The sequence below is a fragment of the Oratosquilla oratoria genome, chromosome 27 (assembly GCF_046742065.1).
Source record: "Oratosquilla oratoria isolate Oo_2021 chromosome 27, ASM4674206v1, whole genome shotgun sequence".
NCBI classification, from domain to species: Eukaryota; Metazoa; Arthropoda; class Malacostraca; order Stomatopoda; family Squillidae; genus Oratosquilla; species Oratosquilla oratoria.
Genome location: NC_134803.1, coordinates 21,995,835 through 22,007,053, shown reverse-complemented (window position 1 = coordinate 22,007,053; position 11,219 = coordinate 21,995,835). Strand labels below are relative to the sequence as shown.

At 43.1% G+C, this 11,219-nt stretch overlaps 1 protein-coding gene across 1 annotated transcript in view; it reads right to left on the bottom strand.

The window, feature by feature from the left end:
* Positions 1–4,527, bottom strand: part of LOC143039777 (uncharacterized) — an 8,191-nt gene extending 3,664 nt beyond the window's left edge. The window contains exons 1-4 of the mRNA XM_076210020.1: positions 4,372–4,527; positions 2,846–4,063; positions 2,292–2,642; positions 344–628 (exon numbers count right to left, since the gene is read on the bottom strand). Coding sequence (XP_076066135.1) covers positions 344–628; positions 2,292–2,642; positions 2,846–4,063; positions 4,372–4,527 — 2,010 coding nt within the window. The remainder of the gene's footprint in view (positions 1–343; positions 629–2,291; positions 2,643–2,845; positions 4,064–4,371) is intronic.
* Between the last annotated feature and the right edge of the window lie 6,692 nt (positions 4,528–11,219).

The following is an 11,219-nucleotide window of genomic DNA, read 5'->3' as shown; positions in this document are numbered from 1 at the left end:
GACGCCGTGGGTGCTTGTCCCGCGGCGCTGCTCGCTTCGCGCCCTAGGGCTACGCCCTCTTGCTATACATTTGTGTTTTATTAGTCATCTTTAACTTCTTCAACTTAAAGCCGCCGGCACTACTTCTTAGTAGAAGATTCTCCCTCGTCGTCGTCGCTGCACCTCTTGTGGTGGTATCTCTGTTCTCTTTTAGCATCTTTTTGACCTCTTCTATTTTTTGGTCAACTTCCTCTATTTTCTCTTCCAACTCCTCCTTGATAGAGATAGAGAAACTGGAGGCAGGGTCGACCTCTTCTTCTCTTTCGTAGCACAAATCGTACGACGCGGGCAGCAACATATCTACGGCTTCCTCTTCTGAGATCGTGTACACTTCTTTGGTTATCTCTACAATGCTTTGGTCAGGCTCTTCTTCGGCCAAAGCAACTTCTTGGTCGTCAGAAACTACGACCGCTTCAGGAGGTTTATCTTCTTCTGAAAGACTCTCAACGAAAAGTTCTTTATACACGCAATTGCGTGGTAGTTTCATCCTGAAATCGTCGTTCACTTTTTCCCAACCTGTGTATATGATGAGAGAATTCCAGCTTGTAACTCTTGAGCAGGCGACATAAAGTTGTCCGTGGGCAAAGCACTGTGCAGAATTAAGCAATATTCCACACCTATCAAATGTCTGCCCCTGAGATTTGTTTATCGTCATCGCATTGTGGTGCCGTCGATTGATTTAGTGTTTGTGTTTAACCAAGAGCACCTCCAATGGGAGTGATCAGAGATACCCACATAAGAACGATTTGGGAAATAAAAAAAATCAAGGTATACGCTGCCACCACCCAATCGTCTATATGGATATATCTGACCATAAATGGAAACTGCTCCTTGTTATTCACGTCTGACTCCGTCCCCTTTCCTCAGGTCGTTCGGGGTTGGTTCTGGGTAGCGAAAAGGCCTATGCCCAAGTGGGGGTAGTAAAAGAAAATAAGCGAAGGTCTGCTATGTGTTAATTATTACACTGAAGCAAAAATATAGTAAGGAAATACAAAAGTATATTGTGGTTTTCTCCAACTAATCTATTGATCCTTACAATATGAAAAATATATGGGTATGCAAGACATTTAATAACACAGTTTTTTCTTTCTTATGGGCATCATAAGTAAGGTCACAGGCACGTGGAAAAACGTAGTTATTTACGCTCCAACCTTCCGGTCACTGTATAAGTCTACTTACAATATTGTGTCTACCTTCAAGCACTGTGTCTACCTTCAACCCCGTATTCTTATTAGAGAACGATCACAGACAGAATTGTACTCTAAGTATTACACTCTCATAGCTAATGTATATACGCAAAGTGTTTGTGAAGTACACTCCCTTAAACCCCTTTTTCCATATCTGTTATCGGAATCATTTTTGGCATCAGATTCAAAACTTAATAATAATGATAACTATCTACCTACTATATCTGCACTATATCATTTAACTCACATATTGACATTTGTTTTCATTAATCTTACAGAACGTGTTCATACCTGTTATCGGAATCATTTTTGGCATCAGATTAAAATTTTAGCTGCGCACAAAAAGAACGAGACGGCTATGTGTTCGTATCCATGGGTAAACTACTAACCTCCCTGTTGTATTATTTCGTAAAACTTCATTTCGCTTCTCAACAGAGCCCCTAGCTGCTACAATCTCTCCCTAAACTATTTCTCTAGTGGAATCCTGAACTGAAAGTTGGGAATTTTTCCTATTACTCTTAAAATTAATGGCCTTAGCTTACGCCTCTGTCCGAACGTTTAGTGACGTCACGGGTGGGCGGAGCTACGGTGCCCCCGCTACGTTCGAGAACATTCTAATGTCGTCTCGAAACTCAGTTGAACCAAAATCAGCTGAAATATATTTGTAGCTATCTCCTATTGTATGTTTTTCTTCAATGATTATAGTAAGGCTCTTTGCCAACACATCTTGATAGGCAGACATAGAATAGAATAAATTCATGGTCTATTAAGGCTCTATTTTCTACTTTGCTTCTTGGTTGAGTAAAACCGTCACGACGTCCATAATACCCAGTCTCTCAAATAAATAAATAGATAAATAAAACGAAATTCCAAAAATAATATCCCTTCAAAATTCCTGTCCTTACAGCATAATTAAGCTTAACAGGGAATTGTTTCCGCTTGAATGGTATAGTGGTATCAGTAGACTCCAGAGTAATTCTCGGGAGTAAAACCTGTTCACCCCTGTGTGTACCGCCTAAGATCTTTCCGACTATGATATTTTTTTTTAAGATTAGTCACTATTACTGTGGACCTATTACACAACTTGGGAGGGCATATATTCCTCATAACCATGATGACACTTCCTACTTTCAGTCTCAACATGTGAAGAGGGAGAGAGGGGCTCGTTATGGCATTGAAAACCGATGTCTGAATGCCCGTTACTTCTTTCATTGCAGTGTCAACACTCATGTACACTTTCTCTGGTTCTTCAGACTTATCGTAGACCATCAAGTTTATTCTGTCGACATCATCGTTTGTGGGGGAAATGGTAGCCCTCTTCTCTAAATATGAAGCATTCAGGTGATTTTCCTCTAAATTATCATAGACTTTGTCCACTAACTCTTTACGGGTCTCAACGACAATCTCAAACTCTCCCTTCTCCCCAGAGCCAATAGATTTTTCGCAAATATCTTGTTCTTTGCGTCATCTCCCTTGAGTCTCACATTACGTGTTAGTTCCAACTTTAAAAGGTTGTCCCAGAAATAACCGGACTTTATACAGTATTCGAGCTCATCATTCATTCCTCCCCCTCTTATAACTGGGAGGATTTGACGAAAATCTCCCGCACAGACAAATACTATCCCCCCCATAAACCTTCCTGGAACGCCCAAAATGTCCCGAAGGGAAACATCAAGAGTAGCTAACGTGTTCTTGTTTGCCATCACAACTTCATCCCAGACTATTAGAGACGTCATTGATAGGAGCTTCGCCAACTCTGAGTTTTTCTTGATGCTACAGGCGCACACTTCGTTGTAATCCATTAACGGGATCTTGAACATGTTATGTGCAGTTCTTCCTCCATGCAAAACAGTAGTGGCGATAACCGATGAAGCGACAGCCAAGGCAATTTTTCCCTGAGAACGAACAGTATCCAGTAAAATGTTGAGCACGAAAGACTTTCCCGTCCCACCTGGAGCATCCAGGAATATCCCATTGTGCCTGTACTTTTGGGCGTTCTCGATGCGAAATAGCACAGTATCGTAACAGAGTCTCTGTTTGCTGTTCAGAAGAAGAGACTTCTCCTTCACCTCTTCTGTCAACTTCTCTTTGTTATAGGCCTTTTCTCGGCGTATGGTGTTTGATGTTTTCTCGCCACATCTTGAAAGTGGTAGCCCATATTGGGTGATAGAGCCCCCTCCGCAGTTCCACACATGTTCCTGGATATCGTCTAGAGCGTCAAGGTAAATTTCATCGTTGTATTCCGTCGCTTTTTGGCGCTGCAGGAAGTCACTGGCGAACAAATCTTTGGTCTCTTCCCAGATACCTGACTGGTCCTCTAATTCCGAAAACACCAGCATGCTCGCATAAGTAGCTCGCAACTGATTGCGGTCATTAGTGTGGTTGATGATTTCCAATATAGTTTTCTTCCAAGTTTCTTTGTCGTTTAGGAGTCCCATCGCTTTAACGGCTTCTCTGTAAGTGGGGTAGATCACCCCTTCAAATGTCCGAAGATCCTCGTAAGACGTAGGCCCTATTACGTGTGTTAAAAGTAGTCTCAAATAGAAGAGCTCGACAGTTTTATTTGTGACAGCACGTATCCTTCCTAGAGAAGATGCTGTCGTCTTTCTTTCTTCCCAGACACTGCTAGTGTTATTAAAAACAAAATGGTTGGGAAGCTGATTATAATATAGGCCTGCTGCAAATTCGTTTCGCGCACACAGTTTGAAGAAAGCTGTCAAATGAGTGTCTTTAGAGGTTTTTCTATCGATCTCCTCCTTAGACGCGTTCTCCTTGAAAAATACCGCGTTCTCTCCTTCTAGATGCAAGTCAAGAGTTACCACAGGGGGGGGTGACTTCTGTGAATCGCAAATTTGAAAATCTTCCACGACGCCTCATTCGCATTGACGAATCGTGCCTCCTGGAATTTTCTCACTTCATTAACATCTTCCCCTTCTTTCGTTTTCGAAAACAGAATGCGGTCACATCCTTTGTTGACGTACTTTGTAACGTAGGCTATACACTTTATAGAATTTGAGCACTCAACATTTATGTGCGTGTTATACTTTAAACATAGGTACGGGCTGTAGGGGACAACCTATGAATTGTCAACTTTGATTTTCTCTCCCTTTACTTTTTTCTCGAAAGAGTGGCCCCCTTCACCTACTGCTGTCCTTCGATACAGAGGGTACCCGTTGTTCCCAAAGTACATGTCGCCCCTGCACACTTTCGGAAAACCCTTTCCACACAATGATGTGGAACCGTACTTTCCTTGACAACATAGTTGGGACTCGTCAAAGCCTCTACAGGGGCCGTGTATCATGTTTGTTGTCACAATCTCATAAGCGCGGCTCTTTATTTTTGTCAGGTATCTCAGCTGATATCACCCTAGAGACGAAATCGGCAGTAACGTGGCGTTCCATCCAAAGAAGGATATGAACATGAGGGAGACCTCTTTTCTGCCACTCAACACTCAGTAGGTGTGCCTTAACGCGCCCAAACACGTTTTTAATCGTCAGATCGTCCACCAGGCTGTCCACTTTCAACTTGAAAATCCGACTAAAAAAGTCAGGGCGGTCATACATCCTGGAGATGTCACAACCGACAGCCTCCACGGCTTGTTTCAACTCTTCCCAATGAGGATTCATTGTAAAGGTGATAAAAAAGTCTGGAGACCCGTAAGACGACACAAAAGCCAAGGCGTCTTGCTGCCGCGCTTTCATGTATCTTGGGCCCCCAACAAATGAAGCAGGGATAATCACCCGTTGACCCGCCTTTCGGTTATCCCCGTCCCCTATAAGAATATCAGCGCGCTCTTTCCGCAACTCCTGTTGATTGTGTTCGATGAAAGACAACCTGTCAGACTCAACTTTCACGTAATTATCCACAACAAATTGTTGGAAAAGACGGGCCCCTTTAGTCACATAATTGAAAACACCTTTTCTTTCCATGTAAAGAGAGGCGTAGTACATGCAAGGGCTTAGCCTACTGTATGTTGTAGGAACATGTTTTGAACAACAGATGTCTGCTTTGCGTTGCTTTTTCAGAGTGCAAGAATGACCGACGTCTCCATTGGGAAACAGGAGAGGATACTGAAAAACATCGTAGAAGAAGTTGGTGTGACTCATAAGTCTGAGACTAAATTTTGAATCTTCCTTTGGGGAACCTATCACTATTTCCAATGGGTCTCTTGAGGGGCCCAAATTAACGATGGCTCCCACCTGCGAAGAAGTGGGAAGGTGGTAGACTCCTTTATGTTCGCGGGTTGTTAGATTCTCAGCGGCTTTCAACATAATAGACACCTGGGTTAATTTGCCATATTTCTTGACGTGAGCTTCCATGAGCTGTTTAGCCGTCTCTAGCTCTTTCAACATCCCAGACAGACACGCGTTATGTTTTGCCATGTATTCGTAAAAGTGTGTGATAATCTTCTCGTTCTCTGAAAGAACCTTTTCCTCCCTAGCTCGTCTCTTCTCCGTTTCGTTCATTTTCCCCTTGCCATTTCCTGACTTTGAAAAATGTTGAACCGCCAGAGTGCGAAGTTTAATCTGCTGATCTTTCTCGTGGTAGAAATAAAGATCCAAGAAAGAATTATTCTTCCTCCAAAACGGGTTTTTCTCAGAATTACTGTCATGATCAAAATGCACGTCTTTCCCAGTCAAAGACCTCTTTTTTAGCAACCCGGGCTTCAATGAGCCTAGTCTGTGGTACACTCGTCCCTGAATTTTGTAACACAGTGCCTTTTCCCCTGCGTTCTCCAGCTTACTCGAAGTCGCAATAGATGTGAAAGAAAATACTAAATTGAAACCAGCGATGTGTTTCAAAAAAATTTCAGAGAGAACGGTTTTACCTTAGTAGAGCTCTCTTATTGTCCCGTCCTTAATATCTGAGGGCAACAATAAAGGAGTTTGACCCAAGTTGCAACAGATTGTTTTGTTTTCTCGTTTCCACAGCAAAGCTGAACAGACTTTACATTTGAAATCCCCCAATTGGCCGATGTGATGCGGAAAAGTTTGAACAGAGTTTTCCCTAAGAAACCCAAGCAACTCCCTCACAGTTTCTCGCTGGTCGGAATCTGGCTCCTTCAAATGACGTTCGGATCGTTCTTTTCTCAACTTGTCAAGAACATTTTTCTCTTCCTCTGAAAAATCCTAAGGAGTCTCTCCAAATCGCAGGAAAACTTTCACTTTCTTAAACGCCTCACGTCTCTTCCTTTTTTCGGCCCGCAATTCTCGCGCTTCTTGTATCTTCTGGACCTTTTCTTCTCTTTTGAACTCCCGCAGTTCTCGTGCTTCTCGTATCTTTTGGGCTTTCTCCTCTCTCTTTAACACCCGCAATTCTCGTGCTTCTCGTATCTTTTTGGTCTTTTCTTCCTTCAATTTTGCGCGCATTTCTCTTTTTGAGACCCTCTCTTCCGTCTTTTGAAGAATTTCTCGTGCTCGGTTCTCATTTAACTTCTCTGCCTCCAATTTATTCATTCCCTGGTGCACCAGAAAGGTTTTCGGGCGTTTCCTCTTTCACGGGACGCCGGTCATTCTTTTTCTTCGGCGCGTCTTTGACCTTCTTGACCGCATATTTGCTGTAACGTTTAGCCCTCTGGTATGCCTTATAAGATAAATCAAGATAATGCATCTGGTAGATTTTATGGTCGCTTCGTCCACCATGTTTCGTGAAACTTTTGTACCCCACAAAGTAATGCTTCGAAAAACCATTTGACTATTCTTCTGTTATTTCTCCATCAAACAATTCCAGAGTATCAAACTTTTCGTCGCTGTACTCAAAATCTTTGCACTCCCTTAGGGAAGCGTTGAACCGAATGACTTTCATGTGGAATTCTTTAATTGTTTTGTGGACCTAAAAAATCTTCGTGTTATTGTAAAGTTCAGGAAATACTTTAGTGTGTTCAGCCCGTAAAGTATTCTGCAACCCCCGGTTATTCTCAAGACTTCCTTTTGAGACCTTCTTGCAATCAGCCACCCACTTCCAGAAATGGCGTTGCCGCCTTCTCTTGATTGCCGCGTTTTGGGGCATCGTGCACGTCTCCGGAGTGACGTTCCCCGTCAAAGTTAATTGCCAATCTTTGCTTACCCCCACCGCTTTCGGTGTCCCTGTTTGCCACGGATAGGCCGGAAGGACGAAAGAAACACATGCCGTATCACAGTGGACTTTATTATTTTTAGTTATTCATTGATTGATATACGTATATATACATATATACGTATATATATATATTTATATATATACATATATATATACATATATATATACATATATATACATACATATATATACATATATATATATATACATAATTATATATATACATATATATATATACTTCTTAGACTCTCTTCATGGCGTCTGTTGACAACTCGCCAGTGAGACGGGGTCGCCGGAACGAGCAGTCTACGAACACCAAGAACTTCGAGATCTTCGAGACCTTCCAGAAGTTCGAGACCTTCCAGAAGTTCGAGACCTTCCAGAAGTTCGAGACCTTCCAGAACTTCGAGACCTTCCAGAACTTCGAGACCTTCCAGAACTTCGAGAACTTCGAGACCTTTCAGAACTTCGAGACCTTCCAGACCTTCGAGAACTTCGGCACTTTCGAGAACTTCTGCACCTTCGAGACCTTCCAGAACTTCGAGACCTTCCAGAACTTCGAGACCTTCCAGACCTTCGAGAACTTCGGCACTTTCGAGAACTTCGGCACTTTCGAGAACTTCTGCACCTTCGAGAGCTTCGGCACCTTCGAGAACTTCGGCAACTTCGAGAACTTCTGCACCTTCGAGAACTCCGGCACCTTCGAGTACTTCGGCACCTTCGACAACTTCGGCGCCTTCGACCACTTCGGCGCCTTCGACAACTTCGGCGCCTTCGACAACTTCGGCGCCTTCGAGAACTTTGGCACCTTCGAGAACTTCGGCACCTTCGAGAACTTCGGCACCTTCGACAATTTCGGCACTTTCGAGAACTTCGAGAACCTCGACACCTTCGAGAACTTCGGCACGTTCGAGAACTTCGGCAGCTTCGAGAACTTTGGCACCATGGCTTAACGATGATCGTTCTTGACTCAACGATGATCATCCACGGCTCAACAATGATCGTCCATTGCAAAACGATGATCGTTCAGGGCTCAACGATGATCGATGTTTTAATTTTGTATACAAAGTTAATCGCCAATCTTTGCTTAGCCCCACCGCTCTCGGTGTCCCCTGTTTGCCACGGATTGGCCGGAAGGACGAAAGAAACACATGCCTTGTCTCAGCGGACTGGAGGAGCCTTCCAGGTCCCCCGGAGGAGGAGCCTTCCAGGTCCCCCGGAGGAGGAGCCTTCGAGGTCCCCCGGAGGAGGAGCCTTCGAGGTCTCCCGGAGGAGCCTTCGAGGTCCCCCGGAGGAGGAGCCTTCCAGGTCCCCCGGAGGAGAAGCCTTCCAGGTCCCCCGGAGGAGGAGCCTTCCAGGTCCCCCGTAGGAGGAGCCTTCCAGGTCCCCCGTCAAAGTTTTAATCGCCAATCTTTCCTTACCCCCACCGCTCTCCGTGTCCCCTTTTTGCCACGGATTGGCCGGAAGGACGAAAGAAACGCATGCCTTATCTCATTGGACTTTTTTATTTTTAGTTATTCATTGATATATTTATTTATTTACTTATTTATTTATTTATTCATTTATTTATTTGTTTATTTATTCATTTATTTATTTATTTATTTATTTATTTATTTATTTATTTATTTATTTATTTATTCATTTTTTATTTTTTTATTTTTCTATTTTTATTATTATTTTTTATTTGTTTGTTTATTTATTTATTTATCTATTTATTTATTTATCTATTTATCTATTTATTTGCTTGTTTATCTATTTATTCATCTATCTATTTACTTGTTTATTTATCATTCAAAATAGGACAAAGGAGTCATATGAGAGGTACAAAGAAAAGAAAAGAGAAGTAAAACACAAGGTAAAGGAGGCAAAGAGGAGAGCAGATGTGAAATGGGGTAAGAGTATGACAGAAAATTTTGAAAGTAATATTAAGATGTTTTGGAAATAAATTAAGAGAGGAAGAGAAGGCGAATCAAGTAGAGAAGAAAAGGTAAAAGGTGCAGATGGAGAGATGATAATGGAAGAGAAGGCAGTAAGGGGAAGATGGGCAGAGTATTTTAGGGAGTTGCTAAATGTGAAGGAGGATAGGGAGGGAAAGGTAGTTGTAGTGGGTAACGCAAAGGAAATGACAGTAATGAGTGAGGGAAATGGAGGAGAAATAAAGAAGGATGAAGTGAAGGCAGTTGTTAAGATGATGAAAGCAGGTAAGGCACCTGGTCTGAATAGATGCCATGCAGAATGTCTAAAAAAAAAGAGGCACAGTGATGGTGGACTGGCTGGTAAGGTTATTTCATGTTTACTGGAGAGAGGATAGAGTGCCGGAGGACTGGAGGAATGCTTGTATAATTCCACTTTACAAAGGAAAAGGGGACAAGTGTGAGTGTAGTAGTTTCAGAGGGATTAGCTTGTTAAGTGTAGTTGAGAAGGCTTATGGGAGGGTCTTGATTGTTGAGAGAATTAGGAGAGGAACAGAGGGAGTAATTGGTAAGGAACAGTGTGGATTTAGGACGGGTAGAGGTTGTGTAGATCAGATTTTTGTGGTAAGACAGATATGTGAGAAAGCTATAGGAAAAGGTAAGGATGTTTTCTGGGCTTTTATGGATCTGGAAAAGGCTTATGCCAGGGTAGACAGGAAGACATTGTGGGAGGATTTGCGGATATACTGGATAGAAGGAAAGCTGCTAGGAGCTGTCAAGAGTTTTTACGAGAGTAGTAGAGCATGTATCAGGATTAGAAATGGAGAGAGTGAGTGGTTCGAGGTAACGGTGGGACTTCGTCAGGGATGTGTTATGTCACCCTGGCTGTTCAACTTATACATGGATGGGGTGGTACGAGAGGTAAATGCAAGGGTGGTGGGTCAGGGATTGGAGATTTTTAAAGAAAACGGAGAAAAGTGGGAGCTGAGTCAGCTGTTATTTGCGGACGACACTGCGCTTGTAGCAGAATCAGAGGAGGGATTGAGGAAGTTGGTGACAGAGTTTGGGAGAGTGTGTGAAAGAAGAAAGCTAAAGGTGAATTTGGGTAAAAGTAAGGTGATGAGATTTACAAGGGATGAAAGTGGCTGCAGACTGGAAGTGAGCATTAAGGGAGAGCGACTGTAGGAAGTGGATAGTTTTAGATACTTGTTGATGAAGGACGGGAGAGGACAGAAGACAGGGGTGAATGGAGAATGCTGTTATACATGAGGTGGAATGGGTGGGGGGTGGGGGGGGTGAGGTAGTATGTGTGCGAAAAATTTGACGCAGCCCGAAGGGATTTCTCCTCGTCTTCTCCTTTTCTGCATGGGGGGACGGAGAGGTGGGGTCACCGATTTAATGAAGCGGCCTTGTTGTGGATATGCTGTGTCTTGCGACACTGCCTCTGACCCAGGGTAGTGGACAAGGTGCAGAGGTGACTCGTCATCCAGGAGGTGCTAAGATAAGAGGAAGGGTGGACTGTGGAGGGGGGTGAAGTGTATTTAGGGATGGAATGGATGGGAATGGTTTTATGCCTTTTTCTTTTTGGCTACCTCCCTTGTAAGGTGGAAAAATCCTTGGTATATGTATGTATGTATTCATTTATTTATCTATCTATTTATTGTATTATCTACCATTGGACTGCCTTGGCTTGGGTCTCGCTTGACTAATGTGTGTGTGTGTGTGTGTGTGTGTGTGTGTGTGTGTGTGTGTGTGTGTGTGTGTGTGTGTGTGTGTGTGTGTGTGTGTGTGTGTGTGTGTGTGTGTGTGTGTGTGTGTGTGTGTGTGTGTGTGTGTGTGTGTGTGTGTGTGTGTGTGTGTGTGTGTGTGTGTGTGTGTGTGTGTGTGTGTGTGTGTGTGTGATTGTGTGTAGAAGTATATTTATATATATATATATTTATATCCACTCTATAGACCTGTTGGACACTTGCTTCTCCATTGAGCTTTACATAACCGATAGAAA